The 23,675-nt window shown below is 34.9% G+C and overlaps 2 protein-coding genes across 3 annotated transcripts; one reads left to right on the top strand and one right to left on the bottom strand.

Annotated features, from left to right (window-relative positions):
• Window positions 1–857: 857 nt before the first annotated feature.
• LOC139822932 (band 7 protein AGAP004871) lies at window positions 858–17,526 on the top strand. Its single transcript, XM_071795130.1, has 10 exons — window positions 858–935; window positions 2,487–2,610; window positions 11,129–11,238; window positions 11,829–11,901; window positions 12,635–12,717; window positions 12,983–13,186; window positions 13,284–13,339; window positions 13,900–13,978; window positions 14,071–14,172; window positions 14,324–17,526. The coding sequence occupies exons 1-10, from the start codon at window positions 873–875 to the stop codon at window positions 14,423–14,425; spliced, it is 996 nt and encodes a 331-aa protein (XP_071651231.1). The 5' UTR covers window positions 858–872; the 3' UTR covers window positions 14,426–17,526.
• On the bottom strand, window positions 16,646–23,209 carry LOC139822931 (uncharacterized). 2 transcript variants are annotated; one of them, XM_071795129.1, is made up of 9 exons: window positions 21,917–23,209; window positions 21,454–21,552; window positions 20,593–20,842; window positions 20,088–20,240; window positions 19,852–19,987; window positions 19,402–19,529; window positions 18,992–19,282; window positions 18,606–18,863; window positions 16,646–18,198 (listed from the first exon to the last, which is right to left on the bottom strand). In XM_071795129.1, the coding sequence occupies exons 1-9, from the start codon at window positions 21,998–22,000 to the stop codon at window positions 18,077–18,079; spliced, it is 1,521 nt and encodes a 506-aa protein (XP_071651230.1). In that variant the 5' UTR covers window positions 22,001–23,209; the 3' UTR covers window positions 16,646–18,076. The 2 variants fall into 2 exon arrangements, with proteins under 2 accessions (XP_071651230.1, XP_071651228.1); XM_071795127.1 differs by lacking the exon at window positions 21,917–23,209 and having other exon boundaries at window positions 20,593–20,864; window positions 21,413–21,549.
• Window positions 23,210–23,675: the final 466 nt, after the last annotated feature.

Genomic DNA, 23,675 nt, shown 5'->3' with positions numbered 1-23,675 from the left:
CGGCGCCCGGACCGTTCTATAAAGCGTCGCGACGCCGTGACGACGACTTCACTCCCGTCCTGCCTGTTCTACACCCCCCGTCAACAAGTTACGCGTCGTCGGCACAGTGAAGCAAGGTGATGGAAAAAGAAAACAAAACAAAAATCGCGCTCCCCTCGCGAATCCGAGCTCGTTGTTCCCGTTGAATTATTCCCTGTCGTCCGTGACAAGTGAAAAAAAAAAAAAAGAAAAATACAGAATTTGATCCTTTCCGCCTGCCGGCGAGAGGGATGCTCCGCCAGAGGCGGATAAGGACGGGCGAGAGAGAGAGAGAGAGTGGAACGACCTCTCGGCATCGCGAATTTGCGCGTATGTGCGATCCCGGCGAAATAAGCTGGACGGAGGAGAGGCTCAGGCCGGACGGCTCGCGTGCGTGCTCCGAGAATCGAAGACGTGATTTAATCACCGCGTCACATGGCACCGATTAGGGACTAGGGAGCGGAGGTGCGAGCGCGGTATCGCGGATGTGCATCAATCACTCGGTTTCCGCGCGTTTATCTCGCTCACGTTGAAACGTTGCGTTGGTGCGGTGGTGGTGGTGGAGGTGGAGGTGGTGCGAGCGGCATCGGAGGTGATCGGAGTGATCTTCGCTCGAGCGGGTTGACATACGGGATCGCAAAGTAACCAGGTCGCGGCAATATTGTAGCAAATATCTCGGGAACGCCGATAAAAAAAAAAATATATAAAAATATATATTTACGCGACAAGCGACAGTTAAAAATTAACGCACGACGCGGGACGGCCGTGGAGGTATTTCGTCGTGAGATTGCAATTATATTGTTGCGTATGGTGCGCCGCAGCCGCTGCATTATTGTCGAAACGGGACGCAGCGAATGTGGTTGAAATGTTCATCTTCCGAAGGATCGCGGTTTATATTGACGTTGCAACGTTTGGACGTAATTTGTTTGCGACGAAGCAATAATGTGGTGGCATGGTGACATATTTAACGGATCGATTTGGAAAAAGAATTCTCTCTATCGCTCTTTCTCTCTCTGTGCATGTTTTCTATAAAATAATTGCGAGGTTTAATATTTGGACGTGGATATATTTACGATAATGCAATAATATTGTAAATACAGCGGTGACATTTGACGAATCGATTAGGAAAAAAAAAATTCTGTCGTTCTTCTCCGTGCGTATTTTTCCAAAAATAATAGCGAACTTAATATGTGACATATAAGCTGTAATTAATTGTAATATAATATTGCAGGCGGATGTATAGAAGACGATCAAGTTTCGCGTCATACCGCGTACGACGTATTTGCGTCATACGATACAATATGTGATGACTATAAAGGAAGATAGCAATTATTATCTAACGAAAAATGTATTTGACTAGTCAGAAACGCTTATTCGAATCTTGGCAAAAATTTCCTCAGAGTTCTCTCATTTATCAAGTTAATTTTATCATTTAAATTTTTAAACAAAATTAAAACATTTTTCAAGACAAATTTAAAGTAAATTATTTTCTTTTTTTTATTTACACATTGGGGAATATTATATAGGAAAGAAACGAGGAGCTAATCGTCTCAAGTATAAAATTTGAAAAAATGCGAATAAGAGAAGAACAGGAGTTTTGCGTAAAACTTTGGTCTTTTTATCTCCAACGAATATAATAGGATTAATAGTTCTTTGTTATATATGAATACAAGGTAGTATTAACATTATGTATTATAAAGATAGGTTTAAAAGAAAACGAAGCTTATCGAAAAATCTAAAAAATGTTAAACAGATTATACAGCACTTTGATATTAAAATTTCAGCACTTGATATTTGTGACATGACAATAAGATCTTCAAAGAGATAGTTTCAAGAAAGATATGATAAAATTCGATGAGAGTTTTATCAAATCTTTAAAATTTCATGAAAATTCTAGATCTGTTTTATAGATAATAGACATTTTGTGTCTACATACATGATAATATTATATAATGTTACGATCAATTAAAGCTATATTGTTCTCTTCGGATTACAATGGATCTCTCTGTTATGCAATATTATTGCTCATTTGCAACAACAATATTACTTATATAAGACAATTTACAATGTCACGATGTTAATTGTGATCCTTTTAAGGCAGACATTTTAACAATTCTGCAATCTAATACGTTTGTACCAAGTTGACATGTATCGCAATCTTGCGATGTAATTTCTACGGTGCTTTTGCAAATCTTTTTTGATATATAGGACTAAGATTTCAGAAGAGAACTTTCTTAAACGATATTTTTTTAACAATTATTAATTCTAAGTATATAATGTAAAAGAGATGAAGACTGATATAAAATCAAACAAGTGTTCAAACGCGTCGCACTTTATATGCATTGCAATGTATTAATAATGAAATGCGTTATATATATAGTATATTGATGATGATACGAAGTATATCGAAGTATAATGAAAATGCTAATTGAATTCTATTATTTACTTACTGGTCTTTGTTTATCCAGGTGGCGAGGTTCGAATCGCGCGTCAATCCCACCGATATACCTATGGCGACCATGAGCAACAGCAATGGATCAACGATGCAGATTAACACCCGGCCCGACGACATCCGCAAACGGATCATTGGATGTGAGTTCTTTACAACAAAACTAAAATATTGTATAACAGAGAAATTTACACGATGGAACTTGTACGTCATATCCTAATTTCGATTACAAAGCGGGAAAGAAAGAAGAACGTGTGACGCACGTACAGTTTTTATAATCCTTTTTTCTTTGCTTTTATATTTTATTCTATTTTTCCTAATTTTAGTCTATTTTTCACATATAAAGAAATTGTGTTTTTTTTTATCTAGTTTGTTTTACTTCTTATTTTGTTCTTATTTATTTGTCGTTATTTATCCATTTCTTTTGTCTTATCTTGAAATTATTTTGAAAAATGTAACCGATGAACATTAATACGTGCGTCATTTTCGTTTCACGAATGTAACCATTAATACTAATGATTATTCCGAGCGTGTACGTGGCGGAAGTCAGACGAAGGGTTATAACATCGTTGTTCAACCTTAGGCTCGACAAATGAATTATTTCACGAGTGTAAAGAAGGTCATTCTTGATATGTGGCCGAACTTCAACATTGTACGATAGTCCGTCGATAATTTTATCGTTTGATTTTATCTTATAAAAAAAAACTGTTGGGGAGGGGGGGGTTGGAACTGATTATCTACAAAATGTAAAATTTAAGGAATATACAATGTATACATTTCTTAAATTCCAGTAAATAATATATCTCTTATTCCCTACTATTTCAGTCAAATATATATCTATATCTTTAAGTTGCTTATATCAGTAAAAAAATATATATATATGACATGGCAAACTTTTAACAAGACATCGATAGGAGGGTAGCTAAATTTCCCTTTATTATCGGGTTGAAATTCGCGGAATAAATGCGAAATCGCGCGTTTACATCCATCAGGCTGTAATTATAGACTACCGACGAAAATAGTAGCTACATGCTCTCGTGAAATTCAGGCTGTTGGAAGTAGAGCGTATTATCGCTTCGCAAAGATGCCTGTGAAAAGAAGCGGCACGCTATCGTTTTTGTACTTTTCTATTTCTTGTCAAATTATTTCGAGCCAAGTATTCTCATACCTGTGTCACCTAATAATTTGCGGCTCACGATAAAGCGTTCCAATTTTACCGTCTCACGGCTGTCAGTGATCAGTAATAATCGCGCGTCAAACATAGTAAGTGGAACAATCGGCTACGGGGGCAACTCGCTTCGTTTCAGGTGAAAAAATCCGCGCATATACGGCTGATCTTGGCCGCCCGTTCTTTCCGTGTCGTTAACATCCCGAAACGAGCAGTTTTGTTGTCCAGATCTGTTTTTTAGCTTGAATTTTTTGGTCGATTATATTTCTTTATATTAATTTCTCTTTCGCGGAAATAACAGGACGCTTGTAATTTCTGATATGTTTATTGATAAAAAAGTGAAAAAGAGCTGTTGAATAAGCTTTAATTTTGAAAACCGATGACAGATCGACATACTCTTCAATCAATTTTAAATGATTTTTGCCCATGCATATTTATTATTTTAGAATGTTTGATGTACTTTTAATATTAATATACAGTAATTAATAACTTGACAGATGAGATAGACAAAATTCCAATAATATTGGCAAGCGTGATTTAATAATTGCTTGTAATTAATTAATTAATTAGTTAAATTTCGAGGTAAAAGAACGACGGAAAAAAATCTTAGATTACGATAGTTTTCAGTTTTTAAATTATGAACACTAAAGATATATTAATAAATAAATATATAATAAGATAAAAATATGTCTCATTAGTAATGCTACAAATACAAAATTAAGAATTTTAGTTTAACTTTTGTACGTGATTTAATCTAATTTAATGTGATCTTTGTGATTTTTGTTATTCGTATGTAATATATTGGCATATGAGAATTAATAATAATATTAATATTAAGTTAATTATTGTGATGTTTGGTTTTTATACCGTCGTTTAGAAGTTTATACAACACGCTTAAAATGATTTCGAGAGCTATCCTCGCGTCGTCAAAATTACTGGAATGACCGACGACGATTTCCCTCGGCATTTTCATCGAGGAAAAATCGAAGTCTAAATTAATCGAAAGAAGTACTGGATCTGGTACACCCTTTACAAGAATACGTGAACTTGGAACGCATTAGCATTCACCTTGTATTACACAGCGCTTTCTATAGACTCGCTATAAGCTCGCGGCGACCGGCCGGTCGCACGCGGCTGATGCTTATACTCGGGAAAATAAGTCGAATGAAATATCCAGAACGGAGACAGAAATTACCCTAGGGGCTGGCGACGAACAATGTCGCCTTGTTTTCCCCGGGAAACGATGTATAACACTGTCGCCGCCGCCGTCGAGTAGTCCCCGATAGATTCTCGATAAGCTTTTGTTGTTTCGACTTTCACAATTTGATCGGGCGATGATAACAGTCGAGCACGTGTAAATGACCATTCCGACGATGATCTAGCTGATCTAGCACGCACGAACATTTTATACGATATAAACAAGTACATAAAGACTGCGGTAAAATTAGCGCGTTTCCTACAAATTATAAATTCTTAGAGAATCCGAAAGTATCTTAAAAAAAAATTACCTTATGATTCTGATATCTCTGGTGATACGAACAGTTATCTTTGCCTACGCTCTTTGCAATGAAAATGAATGCGAGAAGTCCCAAAGCATGTTTTACCTTTAATTTTTTTATATGGACATTATTAGATACGACAAAAATATGAGACATCGGAAACTATACTGAATTCTTTACTTTTTATAGAATGACGTAAGAGACCTCCGATTAAATTTTATATACTAACGATTAATTTTTTAATTTGTTTTTTTTTTTTTACATTTTTAACCACGTTACGATTTTATCTATGTTTAATATTATATTATAATTGCGCTGAAGAGGACTGAAAGAACTACGCTATCTATATACTATTGACGATACTTATCTTATATCTACAAAAGTTTTTACAAGAATTATTTTTAATAAAAAATATACGCGTCCTACTTACTGCGCTTGGCTCTTATTGCCATTTTTATACCTCGTTTTGATTATACAATTATGATATTTTTTTATCACAGGACAGAAATCTGTCGGTAATTTAAGAACAAGCGACATTTGCTTGTTATAATTCTCAATAATGATAGGAAATTTTCTTCGCCAGTGAATATAAAATATCAAAATGAACAAACTGGGTCGAAATTCGGACCCTCTTCAGGTGAATAAAGCTCTTACGAATACATTCAACAAGTCATGATATGACACTGTACCCGTAAGTCAGATACTGAAGACTAAAGGCAGAAAAAGAATTTTCCTTTTATATTGTGTTAAATTAAATAAAACAAAGGAAATATAAAATTAGAGTATCTAAGTAACTCATAATTTTCAATATTTACAGAACTTTTTTTTGGAATTACCCTCATGTTATCGGGAGGCCTGAGTTATCAGGTATTTCTTCGAAATAATCTTTCTATTTTGTAGCGCGAATTGTGAAATAAAATGCTGCTCCATTTTTTGGGGAAGAAGACTATGACTCATGCTTCGCTGAAGTTTCAGCGCGCATCTACTCGTGTCGAAAGAAAAATCGAAAATATAAACCAGTTTGTTCGTTTCCCTGGGATGATGGGCGCGTGTTATTACCCGAGCATTGTCTCACCCTCGTGAACAACAACGGGCACGTGGGTGGTCGAACGGAGGGAAAACTAAAAGGGGGGAAGACTAAGAGAGAGAGAGAGAGAGAGAATGATTAACCGAAGGAAGGAAGAGTTTTGCGGACAAGAGGGACAGACGTAGAGATAGAGAGCGAGGGATGAAAGAGTGGCGGAGAGGGTGAAGGATGGGCGGCAGAGCCGGCGAAGGTAGGGTGGCCGCGAGCGCGCATCTCGCGCATGCTGCCTCGACGAGGACGAGGGAAAGGGACAGACGAAAGGGTGGCTACTGGGCCGAAAGGGAAAGAGCGAGGGTGAGCTGGTTGCGCGAGAGGGAAAGGGAAATGCGGGCAGAAGGAGAGAGAGAGAGAGAGAGATTTTACCCTGGCAGCAATATTTAGTCGCGGTAAACCGTGAGAGAGGTGAATAACGCGCTCCTAATCCAGTCCGTTCGATTCTCCACCTCTACTTCGTTCCTGTGAAACGCGAAATATCTACCATCTTCCCGAGCCGCTGGCATCAACGGTCCGGTGGAGTGGATAGTGCAGGACGCTGCCGATTGTATCCGAGATGACGGAAGGTGAGCGAGGTGAGCGACTGGAAATGAGGATTGACAAAATTCTGTCGATTTAACGCAGACCGGTGACACGGAGACGCTTAATGTACTTGCTATGAACGCTGAACAGTGAGGACCGAATTATTAATCAATTCTCATTGCGCTTTGTCTCCATTTTCCCTTCGTACATTGTATTATTACAATTCTTTTCTGTTACAATACGGCTATATTGGCTAATGTTAAGTATTTTTCTTAATACATACTTTTTCTTACATCTATTGCCATGCTTCTTTTCCTTTGGTTAATTCATGTCAATTATTTTTTTCAACTTTTACGCTGGATAAATATTTATTATTTATTTTGATGAATATTATCTGTTATCTAAATTCTATATTTTTTACCTTATATATAAATATATATTTCATGTATAAAATATATTTTTACTATATTTATATATAAAATGGCATAATATTAAAATAAGATGACATAATAAGAACGAAATAGAGAATAGAGAAAAAAACTGTCAAAAAATTAGCGTAAATTAAAAGAAAAAGAAAAATGTGCGCAAGCATTTATATTCATATTTCCTCAGGATGAAACAAAAACTGCTATTACTATTATTACCGTTTTATCTGTAAATTGTCACGTTTCTCTGATGCGTTTTGGGAGCCAGATTGAGATTATGTCTGTTTACGAATATTGTACATGCAACTCAGAGATAATTGATTTGTCGAAATGTTCATTTTATTCTACGCTTGTTAGACACTGCAAGTCTATCCTTCGTAGCTGTTTAACTACGTTAAAGTTCCTTGTACTTTTAAAATGAAATAAGTATATATAATTAAACGTTACAGGAAAAAAATAAAGGAAAAGTGCAAGAAGTTGAGCTACAAAGGTTATACAATAAGTCTTATATTGCGCAAACTCAACAAAAATAAAATTATTATCTTAAGTTGCACGCCTGCACGACAATCTTTCGAAAGCCAAATCACACTTCTCGAAAGATTATGATCGCACTTTCGTGCGCCTGCAATTTCGATACCGTCGGGTATCGAAATTCGCCGAGATTACGTTGGCGTTTTATGTCCCGGCGGTAAATATTTCGCTTGGACGAATATCAAGCGCTAAATAAAAATCGATCGGGGGTTTCTTCCGAAATTTCATTGGGCGTTTCCCTGAAACACAGTATCGTAGAATTAGAATAATTTTTCGAATGTAGGTTGTGTGCACGTGTGTTCTCTATGACGTATGCATATTGATCGGTTTGTAGAGCAGCCGAAGGCATTAGTATAGAATCAATGACAATTGTACATATACTTATATACATACGCACGTGTGTGTGTATGCGCACACACAAGAGCGTTTTGTAAAAATATTTTTACAGCTTATCCATTGTCGCTCGTGTAAATTCAGTGAAGGGAGAAATAATTGCAAAATTATTTTGCCGATATTAAAAATCTGCACGCGAGTGTCTAGCTTCGAAAAGATGATCGCACGTTAACTCCTGCGATCGGAAATAATCAATCATCGTGTATGTACGAGTACTGTTATCATGCTGTTGTGCAATTGTGCCTCGAGAATTACGTGCACTTGCGCGTGTGCGCAAGAGTTCTACGCTTCTAGATTTATTCACTATAATATAATGAAAATAATGCGAAAAAATTGCGCTTTTCGATACCACTTCTAATAGAGACTATATGTATGTTTACGATAACACGTTATTTACGTGTTACAATCGCGTTGTGCTTCATGTCCGGAATGCTTAACGAGGCTGGTTAATTATCCTGTGATAATATCGTAGAGAATTTTATCATACCCTATGAGATCAGTGTCGGATAAATAAATATTGTCTACAAGATTAATCAATATTGATTAGTTGGGTAAATGAATATAATATATTTTTTATTCCTATGACAACAGGAACGATGAGGATGAAGCATATACCTATATAGGTCGTACTTTGTCGCACAAAGTAATTTCGCATTCTTGTGCAACAGTCAACATTAATATTATTCAAAGACGACAGAATTCTATATGCAAATGAATCACAGATAATGCGATAATTTTCTGAGAACTGTACTTATAGATTTCCAGGGAACACACATTGCAAAAGGGACGAGTATATGATATAAAAATTATTTTTGAAAGTATTTTGAAGGCTGAAAATAATGATAAGATTGAATGCTACATTGAATCGAGTTATACAAAAATAATTATTGGCAAATAATGTAATAGGATGTAAACAATGAAATTAAAATTAATTAGTGTTAGTTTTTTACACAATAATTTCATAATTTTTTTATCGTGTATCTATTTTTAGTAATAATTAGAAAAATGGAAACTAGATTTGCGATTTCTCGCTACAAGAATATAATTAGAATTAAATGTTAAATCACGTCATCGAAGTTATTGAAATCGTTCCGTGAAATGTTACATTGCTGATGAATATTGCAGATCTTTGCTATTTATAAACTAAATCGTAGACCAAGGACGAGCATAAAATGAACTTAGGTGTTAAATGCTAATTTATTTAAGAAAGAAGTTTTGACTTTACTAAGTCGTCATCCAGCGCTGAATAACTTAAATATTTAATAATGAACATTGAAGTATGTTAAGTGATATGTCAAGGATTGATATCAGAACTTGGAATAAAAACTCTATTAATTTTGTGATTATGCATTGATTATTTTTACTCTAAGTTCCGATATCAATTCTTGACATATCACTTAACATGATTCAATGTTCATATTTAAATAACTCACCGCTGATGAAGACTTACTAAAGTTAAAATATTCGGTTATGTATAATGTTTAAGTTTTCTTCTTTCTTATTAAAAAAATTAGTATTTAACATTGAAGTAGATTTTATGTTCGTCGTTGGCCTATAGGATTTAGTTTATAGCTTTACTTGCAGCGAGCGAATCAACCTTATTTAATTTGCTATTTATCTTTTTTTTTCTCAAATAAAGCTACTGTTCAATTCTAATCTTCTCTCAGTTTTAGATAAATTTTATTTAAAAAATTAAATCTTGTTTTAAATTTCCGTTTTAAGTTTTAATTTAGGACTCAATTAAAAAACTGATTGAGACAAATATTTTGATTGCTTTATTTTGCCAATAATATAACTGGCAGGTTCTTATCCTTAATGTCATTAATTGCGAACCTGAGATAGTAAAAGACGAGAAGCAAACTGCAAGTTGTTGTCTGAATTATTTGACAAGAATGGAAGTTAGGTCAGAATCGGAAATATTCACTGGACGTTATCAGACGTACACTCCAAAAACTAGATAACAGCCGTCACGGACAATTATGACAAGCGACAACGACGTAATTGTGTTGACGTTGTCGTTATCCGATGGCAACTTTTTAGGATACACGCCCAACTTTCGCCCAACTATTGACGAGTGCTGTAATTAGAAATTAGGTCGCTAAGGTCACCTCAATATAATTTCCTCTTCATAAATCCCTATACAATAAATCTATTGTTTAAAATATAGAGCTGTAGTTTCGAAAAGGACCAACTTTCAATTCTCATGAAACTCGAAAGTATAAAAGTATATGTTTTTAAATAAATATATTCAAAAGAGTTTTTGGTAAAAGTAAAAATTAATTGAAATAACATTAAAATAATGGCGTTAAGTTATTTGCAAGAGTTCGCAAATCGCGGATATAGAACGATCCTGACCTTAAATGTTATAGTTGACGTCTCTAATGTGATTTCAACTCAAGCGAAAATTGCTTCAATTTGATGGAACATGTCGTCACAAACTAGTCTAATTTTAGGCTAAATTAGATCAAATTGTGTTAAGTTAAGTTTTTCTGTAGGATGAGGTGCGTAGGAAGGAATTCTGCCCCTTCATGTGTTTACACGTTCCCTTTATTGGCACAATAATAAAATAAGTGCGTAGAAACTTATTAATTTTATCATTATCAATATTACTGAATTTTTCTTTAAAACACTTCAACCTTTCACTCTTTGACTGACGTATTAGTCGGTTTTGTATCACATGTATATGTACACGCATACATTTTATGTGTGTACTAAATCTTATTTGTGCCAAAAATCATTTTAAAGGTATTTATTTGATATAATATTAATTTAATATTAAGTGAGTCATAACCGTTTATGATAACATTCAAGTAAATAAGAAAGACCGACTGTAATATGGCCCTAAGCGAAGAAAATATACATAAATTCACGCGAATAATATTACATATTGGTACATTTTTTATTTACTTGAGATTTAATACGGTTTGAATGAAAATAAACTCTTCAATTAATTTCGAGACTGCACTTATCTTTTATTTCACATCGCGTATTCGAATCTTTTCGACTATTTAACGAATAACGTTGCAAAAAATTGCATTGTAGCAGATGACAGCGCGCAGTCAGACTCGACGGCATGCGGGAACATCTTGGTGGTATTATCGTGGATTGTCGTAATATTGACGATGCCGTTCTCCCTCTTCGTTTGCTTTAAGGTAAGAGTCTTCTTCGGAGGAAGAGAAAAGTTAAAAAAAAATCCCTCGAAATGCTATTCTCGTCTGCGAAATTTCTCGCTATTCGTTGACGGTTGCGACGACGAGCGTTTTAATGAGCAATGTTGTTCCAGTGTAACTATAGTTACATGGAGTTTGTGTATAATACTGTCTTTGTCCACAGTGCTCGTTTTCACAGCGATCTTATTAAAGCGGCTCATTGAGCGCGATATGTATCAATGCGCAGCTATATCATATGCTTTCATTAAGCTATCTTATTAATAGCCCGTATCAGCGATCTTTCCTACTAATTCCGCGATAAAAATGAGCATTAATTTACGGCACCGCAGTGCCAGTCATCGATTACTCTGCAACCTTAATTTTTATAAAGTGAAGTTATCAATTTGACTGGTTTCATCTGATTATTAGCGAAATTGTATTTTATTAAATTGTATTAAATTACACGGTTGTATTTATTAAATTAATTAAATGTAATGATATTTATTAAATGTAATTATATTATCTTCAATTTACAAAATTCTAGTGAAATTGCAAGTTACGATACAAAATGTATATTTTTTTTTAATTTTTAGGTCGTACAAGAATATGAAAGAGCCGTCATATTTCGACTGGGGCGTCTTCTATCGGGCGGTGCTAAGGGTCCCGGTAAGATTAACACCATTACGTTAATTTATTTGTTTTAGAAAAATATATAATCTGCTTAATTATTACTGCACAGCTAATGATCCTAAACTTTGTCTAAACTTTGAAAATTTTCAAGTAATTCAGTCATATACGAAGATTCGAATTGTTTTAAATATTATTCGATACTGAAAGTTCTTTAGAGCTTTTCATGCTTGGAAATACTTGAAAGATTTTATAATATCTGGAAAATGTGTTTTCTTACAAATGTTTAGATATTTGAAGGATTTTTTAAAATAAAATTATTATCTACGTTTAAAATAAATAATGAGAAGAAAAATAATAAAGAATAAGTATTTTTCTATCGTTTATGTGATAAGGAAATAACTTTTAAGACATTTTCAAAGTATTTAGAATTTTCAAGATTTTCAAGAATAGATTCTCATAATAAATCTTCCAAATAACATTCAAAACAGCTTGAGATTCTCGTCGTACATTCAAAGTAAAGTTGTCTTGCTTATTAAGATATATACAGCATTTACAATTATATACGCTATATTATATTATAAGAGGAAACTTGATATTTTTCGTACTCGCTGCGCGACTAAAATTTGAAGATATAAGGCCAGATAATTCGGCTGACATTTACGACCCTTTTTTACGGCGCATCTTTTTTTATATTATGTCACCGCTTCAACATTTTACGCACGATTTGTTATCGACTATTGAAGCGACATAATCGTGTTCACGCTTATAGGAATCTTTTTCATCCTGCCGTGCATAGACAACTACGCGCGCGTTGATCTGCGAACGCGGACATACGACGTACCGCCGCAAGAGGTAATTGGACGCAATTATTGCCCATTAAGATTGTTACTTGAATACTGCTTGAAAACTACATTTCTGTCTAATAAATATAAATTTTTTTATTTATTTGTTAATATTAATAAAATATGGAAATTGTAGAAAAAATATATATACAATAAAATTAAAATTAAAAACAAAAAATTATAGAACTGGAAATATTATATGGAAATTAAGAATTATATTAAATATATAGAATGTCGATGTAGGATATAAATTTATTTATCTGTTCATACACTAGGTATTGACGAAGGATAGCGTTACAGTATCCGTTGATGCGGTAGTTTACTACCGCGTTAATAATGCGACCATTTCGATTGCGAATGTGGAGAACGCGCATCATAGTACGAGGCTGCTAGCTCAAACAACCCTGAGAAATACCATGGGGACGCGACCGCTTCATGAAATATTAAGCGAGCGGGAAACGATCTCCGGAAATATGCAGGTATATAAGATATTTAAGACAATTCTGCTACGTTACCTAAGTGAAAAAAGTGAATTAATATGCATTAATGACATTTTGATGATCGCGTTTATATTAGGTTTCTCTAGACGAAGCCACTGATACTTGGGGAATAAAGGTAGAACGAGTAGAAATGTGAGTATATAAAACGTTTGTCCTGTTTAACATAGCAGTAATGACGTATTTAATAAAATGTAACTTTTTATGTTCAACAAAAAATAATTACTTTTAATGACTGAATATAATTGCCTCTAAAGTGCTCTCTTGTGTCACAATTTTGAGAAACTTAAAGTTAAAATTATCTTAAAAAATTACATAAAAATAAACATTAAAAATATGCTTGACATACTTTAATAGATATATTATAGCTAATGACGTGCTGGAATAATTTTTCTGAGTTTTATTTAAAACTGAGTAGGTATATTATTAGAACTTTCGCTCTTTGGAAGGGATTTGTATAAACATTAAGATTAATAAGATTTTTGTGTTTAAATTGAACCTATATAAAAAATCCTATTGTAAAAATTTATAATATTGACGTTCTTCAAAATGCTAAATACAAGTCTGATATGAATCAACCAATTATTGTAACAGATCCAATATTTGGTGATAGCTTAATAGACGTAATTATCATAAAGTTGATAAAGATTTACATAACAACAATATTAAATTGCAACTTTTTTATGATTTTATAGCAAAGATGTACGACTACCTGTTCAATTGCAACGGGCTATGGCGGCAGAAGCCGAAGCTGCACGTGAAGCACGCGCTAAAGTAAGACGTTAACATACATATAATGTAGAAAACCAAAAAATTATTTTATTCATATCATTAAATATCCGCCGATCTCATAATTATTTCATCAGGTGATCGCCGCGGAAGGTGAACAGAAGGCCAGCAGGGCTCTGCGGGAAGCATCGGAAGTCATCGGCGACTCACCGGCTGCCTTGCAACTCCGTTATTTGCAGGTAATATTCTTATTAGTCAATTTTTGTGCATATGTGCGGGATTATCTTTGTTAATATATTATTACTATCGATCGAATGTATTGTTAATGATTAGACATTGTCGTCGTTATCTTCGTACCGTTTCATTTCCACGCTCTTCTTTTAATTTTAGACACTGAATACGATATCGGCGGAAAAGAACTCTACCATTGTGTTTCCGCTACCGATCGACATGATGACATATTTTTTGAAATCTCATGCGAATAAAGAATAATTGCATGAAAGAGAAAGAGAAAGAAAGAAAGAAGGAAGAGAGCGTGCGTCTCGCAGAATATAACGACCGAAAAGAAGAATAACAATTCCCCCGAGTCTCGTTGAGGGGTGTTTTGTTTGTCGATTTATCCGTATATTTGACATGTTTGTGTATTACATCTTGACGACAGAGAGTTGCCAATATTCGACCAATCACTAACAATTTCAAATTTAACAGGCTTTAGCAGAGTGATTTGTAACGTTGCGCGTGTGATTTTCGTCGCACAGAATCAACTCGAGAATTCTATACGACACAGACTGAAACACATATTTTTGGAAAATCTTACAGAGTACATAGACTGTAATCGAACGACGTCAATATTTGCGTATATTCGGTCCATATTTGGCAATAATTTCACTTGCGTCAAGTATACATTTGTGATTAATAAATTCAAATGGTGAAAAAAAATGCAATGATTGAAAACAGTTAATCCGTTCATCACAGATCTTGCACTGCCACTAATGCCAGATTTGTACAAAATGCGATATCGATTTTACGACATTAACCAATCGATCCGTATAAATGAAATTTATTTAGTACAAATAATTATTCGAGATAAATGGCAAGGAGCGATTCTTTCTATCTTGTCAATTTTGTGATATGCGACAACATTGAATTACTACCACTTAATAATCAACAATGAAAGCAATTTAAATCTTGCCTATTTCGTCTACGGTACTAAATTACGTTCGGTCGAGAAATAGATTCATTTCACGATACATATCCCTCGATAATTTTACACTTTGATCATGTGGTGCTAGTTAAAACGCTTATCGCTAATACTGGTAATATTGCCACGGGCGCTTAAGTGTTAAGAATAATTAATTTTACAGTCACTAGAAATATATATACTTTAGCGGCCTGTAACGATTGCTTGGTCCAACATCGGCAACTCTTGCTAGGGATATTAATACATTGTTTACTCAATCAATCACTAACGCTTTGATACTTTTACGGTTATCTTGTAAAGAGAAAAGGAAGAAAAAAATATCGGATACATATATATAGAGATGATCTCGGAGAACGTTCAGTATTATTTATTCAATAAAATGCAAAATTGAATTGAATAAGTATAGCTATTCGCGTAAGAGCACGTAGAATAATTAAATAATAATCAAATCATCGAAGGATACGTGTGCATCTAATAACATTTTCGCTTAATAAATTTCTTATTTTCGGACGTCTACCCCATGACTTCTTTAATTTATTTTTTGTGTTGTAAATAATTTCAATGTTATTGCTCTGTAGTTATTGTAAGGGGCTAACATTTTCACGTTTTAACATTAGTTGTTCAAAGGTAAATGCGAATCACATGTTGAATTATATCGAATGAAACGATGGAAGAAGTATTGTACCGTTTTTAAAAGATTCGTAAGGAAAATTTATTGTAACAGTGATGGTTGTTAGACTGTAGAATAAGATCAGTTCGCTTGACATAACATTCTTAAAGCGAGCCGATCGTCGTTGCACTTCCGAGTATGTTTTAAAGGCGAATGGTATCTGATTTGCGTTAGAATAGAGAACGTTTCGATTTGTAATGCGTAAAGCGATAACGAGAAACGATTGTAATACCGCTGTACGGTTAAACGATAGAGGCAGCGGTTCACTTGACGCTACAAATGCTTCGAAGCATTCCTCTTCTCTTTTCTTTCAATGAAGAAAGAAGGAGAAGAAGAACGCTCCAAAGCATTTGTAGCGTCAAGTAAACCGCAGCCAGAATTATGGTTTTAACGTTGTTCCTCCAACGTCTGATATATTAATAACTATGCAGTGTCTCACGAAAAATTGACCAAGCATTCCAAGAACATTTGAAGAAAAGGTTTAGAAATCTATTACTTTAGAGGAACGTATTTTATTTGTACCTTCTCAAGCAAACTGCAAAAAGCTTTTTTCTATATACTCTTTTCTTCTTCGTGATGGGACCAACGTATATCGAATTTTGAACATATAACACAAATTTTCAATATTATAATTCTAATTATGGAGTTATAATAAATTAAAACCAAATAGTTTTTAAAAGAGTCTTGAATATACCTAAAGTGCGGGGAGTTTTGAAAATTTTGAAGATATTGAAATGTGTATATCCTTTCTCTTTCATAACGCTTTACATTGTTTCACGTACACAATCCATTTTATTTTATACATATACTGTTATTTTTAAAAATTTGTAAAATATTTTAGATATATTCTCGAACTTAAAAAAAAAAGATTTTCTAGACACATAAATTCAAGACTTTCTAGAATTTGTAATTTCAAATGATATCCAAAGGCAACCGGAGTCTTTGACAATAGAATTGTTCGAAAACATTTAGAAGAAGAGAATTAATACTCAGACCCATCACTACTTCTCCTTTCTCTCTCTTTATTATATAAATAAAAAATATATATATAATATATATAAATCATAAGGTTTTTAAAATATTTGATCACTTTTATGGGTAATTACATATTTGAAATAGTATACATTGTGTCCCGATGCGTATTCTCTGCATATATATACAGTATGTGTCCCGTTAGATTAAAAAAATTTAACATATGGTAAAAGAGATCCAGATGAGAGTAATTACTTAACTGCTTGAACGAGTGGTTTAGTAAAGTATATGACAATTTTTAAATAATAAATGATTTAGGAGTTAGCCATTCGCGAGGTCCTGTTTCCGCATTCAGAAACGTATAGCAGTGGCATAATTATAAACGTAACTAAACGGTGATTGGAACTAGTGAACGATCAATTTTAATCGATATTATTTAAAAATCATTATATCTTTAATATTATATTCAAACATAATTACTCTCGTTTCAATTGATACCCTTCATTATTGTCTCTCATCAAATTTTTTTGAACTTGATGGGGTGCGGCCTGTATATACCGTATATTATATGTATACATACAATATTATATACATATATAGTCTATACACATACGCACGCGCGCGCGCGTTTATATGTGCATTTTGTCTACAAGCACACACATTACTGGAATTTTGTGCTTTCTAAGAGTAAGATGGAGAAAGCTATCTCTCTCCAATTTTATTAAATGTATAAATGCATGTACACATCTATAGCGTTGGTTTAAATTACATTATATCCCTCCGCCCCCTTTTTAATCAATCTACCAATCTGCAGACGTTAATGATGCAAAGTTTGTGAATATTATAAATGTTGTAATTGTAATATTCTACCGCTATTATTCTGTATAATTGATCGATTAATTACGGTAGCACGATAATTTTTACGACGATGATCTTTACTGTCCCGTTTTTATAGTTCGCAATATTTTATCGATACTATATTGTACTTTGTCATCGATTCCATATATTAAGTACACGATACAGCTAAAAATTTGGAAAGATGCGTCTCTCTTCTCAGGTGAGTTCCCGTGATACGAATGTAAAAGAATGTTCGCACACGTTGGGAGAGACACGCATACTTTTTTATTTATATGCGACGGCACATTTATGTATAAAGCTAAGTTACCAGTTGCTTTTTAAGCGTACTCTTTGTACGTCGATGGTTACGAAAAAAATATATGTGTTAAAAGTTCCGAAATAATTGGGAAATTCCGTAATCCTTACGCTTAAGTCCCTTCAATTATGCTTAACGGAATGGCCTTTATTTTAATTTCGTCGTGCACGGTTGTTGTACGTAATTAAGACAGAAGCCTCTATTTCCAACGTCGCCGGGTCCCTCGGTGCTGTCCGTATGAAAAATTAATCTGAACGGCTTTACAGTGCCTGAAAGAATAATTGAAGAAGTGGATATATGTATATATATACCTATATAGAACTTATATACATATTTTGCATAAGAACATCTTGAAAGCGTCTCAATGCAAACTTTATTAGAATTTGAAAATATTCTACTTTTTTCATTTATCATTAAATCCGCCATTATAAGCATTTTACATTGATATAATTTTCATATTCAGTGATCCAAGAAACTTTATAATACACAATATGATCGAAATTAAGCAAAAATATTTTATTTCTTACACCTACATTATAGATCCGTCATGCATTTTCAATTTTTAAGTTTCGATTTGATTTTCATACACAGGCCCAGAAACAATTTAATAATAATATAATTCAATGATGAAAGAATTGATGGATTTCTGATCAGGATCAGCAACAAAGGTACTCACTGATAACAGATGACCCATTCAAGTTCTGGGCTTCCGAGTTAAAGGTACCGCCGCACAATCGATCGACACATATCATCGGCAACGAGGGTAGCCGACCCAAATTCGTGGCGCACGGTATCGACAGCCAATCAGTCATACAGGATGTTCCTGTCATCGACACGATCTGTGTGGCCTGTGTATTTCCTGTCAGCGTGAATGCGTTGCTACGCATTATTTGACCCGCTGAACCAAATGCGGGGGGTATCATCATCCCTTGAGCTGTAAATAAATTGCACTAGATACCGTCAGCTCTAAAGAGATTCAAATAAAGTAAAGCTATATGTTAAAAATTGTTGGAGAGTCATTATTATTTTATTCTACACTATATACACACAGAGAGTGTCTACCATCGTCAGGACACGCCATGTATTGGATTCCGCAAAAGTTCCTCTCCATCCTGATGCATATGCTGTAATCTTGATTCGACAATTGCAGCCCGGTCGTAGGATCGTAATTGAAGGACTTTATCTGGCCAGAGACTCCGGTGAAATACTGAAGGCAGCCCTCCTCAGCTCGATATATCGTGCTGCATCGTATCTGCGAGATACGAACCTTCCACGATCGCGAAAAGGAGTTGCCGCTCGTAACGAAAGTCAATGTAACCGGGTTGGTTTGGCCGACTCCCGTGTCTATGTACACTGTAAAAAGTATTTTAGCTCGCTTAGAGAATCGAATCGCGACTTAAACAGTAGTATCGACGAAGAAAAGATATAAGTGAATATTCTTCTCTTTCTCTCTCTCCTTTTTTGCCACTTACTGTGATTTCCGTCATTGTTACCGCATATTATCGGCACCGGATTGCCACCGGAAACGATGAATTGGTCGTAAGTGCAGACGTTATTCGTCGTTTCCGGGCCCCTGATATTAAACTGTACGAAGTCCAATCTACGAAAAAGGAAAACAAGCTGAGCAAGGTGATATCTTCATAAAATTTCTTGAATGAATAAATAACTTAAAAAGTTAATTAACAATTATATCGTCGAAGTTTTTACTTTGATTTAACTTATTATCGCTGATGATGGCTCAAAGCAGAGCCAAAACGTCCGATTTATATAATATAATCACGTATCTTATTAGTAATTAAAATTATTATAACGTTAACTTATTCCCAAAGCTCACCCTTTACTTTACTTCCTTAATTATTTGTACACTTATTGTTATTCGAATGTTTTAATATTCTTAATAATGTATATGTGTATGTATGTACCGATACTGGCATACATCTGGATCCGATTTCACCAGTGTCACCTGACACGAGTCCATGCCGTCGAAGGTGGACGGATAATTCGGGTTGACAAAGTGTGTGTTGTTGTCGGCGGTTATCCCGCCGCAAGAGACCGTGACTACGGAGGGAACGGAGTAAAAATGTGGATTGAGAAATTTCATCGTGAAAACGGCCAGTGTCGAAATGTTCAAATTTGGAGAACGAATGTATATATTTACCTATGCAACAGACCCCGTAACCATTCGCGCAAACACCGCTGGCGACACCCCCGCGTTGCGCGCATTCCGCCGCGGCGACGCACGTGCCGTTCTCCCCGTTCAATCCGCCGCAGATGGTGTTGTCGAATGTCACCAGCGTGAACAGCGAGAGGACTATATGTAACAAATGTGCGTAATAATTGCATAATATGTTTCTCTCTTTACCATGCTGTCGAATACACAACTCAACAAAGAAACAATCTTATTCTTTACAGATAAAAAAAAGAAGAGAGCGCGGTTGTTCTTTATTAATTTTATAACGCTGAATGCGATTTTCTCCAAGATAGGTAGCTTTTTGATAGTCTTAAAAATTTATTTATATATCGATCGTTTTTACAACTTTAATATCATTTTTCCAAATTTTGACACGACACAAAATCATTATTGAATATAAGAACACTGTAAAAAGAATTATTTTCCCTTTCTTTTGGATTTTCTTAAGCTGTGATATTTATGTTACACTCACGTCTTTTCTCCCTGGCGATTTGAGTGCGATTATTGTTCGGAAATTTTGACAATTCCCATTTACGTTTCGTCGTCCCAGCGGCGGAAAGAGCAGGTCCGTTATCATTCATTTGCCACAATCGTCTTCTGTCCGCGATTCTGTGCCTGCCGCGACTGTTCCAGGCATCGACGTAAACGCGAAACACGATGCAGCACATCAGAAGCGCGATTAATGACCAATCTTTGGTCATTCTGAGATTCCCAGCGCGTTTCTATACAGTCGAAAAGGTGGTGCTACGAAATTTCGAATATCGCAGGTAAATTACGGTTTCCTTATTAAACTTTTATTATATAAATTTCTTCGAAAAATTGAAATGCGAAAACCACGATTCTCGAAGGCCGATCGCGTATTTCACTTGACGGGACGTCAACTAACTTCCACGGATCCAAGGTGTCAAGTTAAATATACCCAGAAATACTGTTTACACGGTCTATATACCATGCAGCAAACTGTAAATGTCCGACTGCGGGCTAAATCGTCCACCTACACACAAGAGTTTTAGAGAAAGTCGAGAAATTTAATTGACTCCCCGAATAACGCATTGTGTTTGTCCCCTGAGTCGCGATAAGTGCTTCACTTTCTCGCCGCTTAAATTGATTATAATTGCTGCATATCGTTAGATAAGAGCAATTACCTTAAACATGATGCAGTTTTTGGAAAGTTTGCTTGCATAAATATATTATTTCGTCATCTCACATTTTTGATCGCGAGATGAAGAATAATGGGAAGAACGCGAGATGCATATGTAAGATATTTTCAAACCAAGAAAGTCGCTACACACCGCTCTCCAAATTGCTTCGCGCGTGACGTTCGTTTTATCGCGGCGTGTAAGTTCCGAGATACGCGCGACAGATAGGACAGTAATGGTCCGTATTGTTGAAGGAATCCATGCAGTACGGTATCACGCAGCATGGCCAGCACCTGCGATAAGAAGAACGCCAACTATACTAAATTATTATTTATTATTATATAGCTGTGCTATATTATGTGTAAACAATCTATATATTTGTTATAAAGCTAAATATGTATTACATTAATTATAATATTTATCAAAAGAAATGGTTTGTTAATTATTTCAAGCACTAGGCACATTTGGACGTTAATTAATTAGCGATGTTGGGGACTAAGAATTAAACAAGTGACAGAAATAAGTATTAGTATATAATAATTAATAAACGATTAAATTACCGATAAAAAATTGTGTAATGGAAAGTGCAATCTTTATAAAAGCTATGATTTATTATAAGGCAAAATTTCACTTGTCACTTTCGCATGTTAAACGTACCCCAGCAAAAAGAGCGTTAATGCGGTAAGGTGAGTAATCGTAGATCGACGCACCACCACGACAGTGATAATAAGCGTCGAGCATTGGGGACAAATAGCAGCCGCGGGTACTCGCGGCCAGTCACTTGTAGTGTTTGCTGAAAAAAAAAATTAGATTACAATCATACATCTTGTTAGCCGTTTCAGAACTAAGTATTTGTATTACATTGAAGTAATTTTTTAATTAGCTAGTGCACGAGTTAATCGTTAATTGCCGAATTCCCTGGAAAAAATATTCTAAGTGAGAGAGAGAGAGAGAGAGTTATCTCTTTTTTATATCTCGTCAAAATACTTCGCAATTTTAAGAACCATTTAATTGTTGAAACTCATACGAGTTAGTCGATAGTTATAACGATAAGATTTTCTTAGGGAAACTTTAACGAGACATGCGATCGTATCTCAAATGAAAGTCGACGCTTTAAAACAATCTTTTAGAGCTGGTCGTGAAGGTATCTCGAGATCGTTTTACGGGATACAGAGACGAATGGATCCACTGACGAGGGTTCCACGAGACCGATTCCTTGCGCTTGGGTATAGGTGGGTGGTGGAATTCGCGCCACGACGAACGATCGATCATTCGCTGGGAAGGTCAATTCGTGCGAGAGCGAATCGGCGAATATCGAGGAGTACGTGGGTGGTGCGTCTCTCGAGGAGGGAATGTCCTGCGATAAAATAATTACATGTTATAAAGTGGATATAATTCCAACTCGATTAATATCGTATCCTCTGTAATATCTCTCACTTATGTGTGGTGGTAATTGTATAATAAGAAATTGAATATATAGTACTGGCGAGAAAGTTTAAGGCAAAGTTAAAATTGCTTGGGTAGAAACATTAAGAAATTTTAATAACAGCAGATAATTACCTGTTAATTATAAATTAATAAATAATAATACCAATAACGAGATCTAGTAATAAATCATTCTGTTTTAAGAAATTAATAATTTTTAAATACTCTTTATAGCGTCTTTTAGAAAAGAAAAAATATTCCATCATTCATTGATAGAAGCATTGATTCAAAAGTTCCTTTTTGAATCTGCGAACAACTTTAGTCTAAAATATGTTTTTCTAAATTGCGTTATTTCCAGAAATATTATAGATCTGTCCATCGTGTTTACGCACACATAAGCATTTACAAAACAAAATATGTATTTTAGGTATAAGGTAAGTAAGTAAGGATTCTCTTTGAGAAGCGCGAGTGTCTTATTCATTCATATAAAAACCGATCTCGGTATTTTCGGACATATCAGAGATTTCTCGGGCGGCTATTTTTGCGAGTTATGTGCCTCGTCTCTCCCAGCCGATGTACACCGAAAGCAATTACTAAGTTTCCATCGTCGTTGCCGTCCTCGTCGCTGTTGTCTGCATCGTCTTTCATGAGGAGGTGATCGATCGACACGCGGCCAAGACGGTTCACTTAGAAACGGATGATTTAATGCTTCATCTTCTCGTGGATTAAAAGATCTGCGGTTTAGATTCTGAACGCCTTGAAAAGCAATAGATCCAGTATATGAGTCTATCGATTTCACCTTTTATATTAATCTCCTCTCCGTTATACCTGACATTCGTTCGATATCGTCGACATCAATCACTCGTTGTACGTTCTCGTTCAAAGAAATTGAAGTTACTCCGGCGGTCATATTTCACATCACATACAATTCTAGAAGAATATATATTCTTACATAAGATAGATCGTTTAATGTCTCATAGATATGTCTTAT

The sequence above is a fragment of the Temnothorax longispinosus genome, chromosome 12 (assembly GCF_030848805.1).
Source record: "Temnothorax longispinosus isolate EJ_2023e chromosome 12, Tlon_JGU_v1, whole genome shotgun sequence".
Classification (NCBI taxonomy): domain Eukaryota; kingdom Metazoa; phylum Arthropoda; class Insecta; order Hymenoptera; family Formicidae; genus Temnothorax; species Temnothorax longispinosus.
Note: the sequence above shows the minus strand (reverse complement) of the source record. Positions and strands in the feature narration are given on the sequence as shown.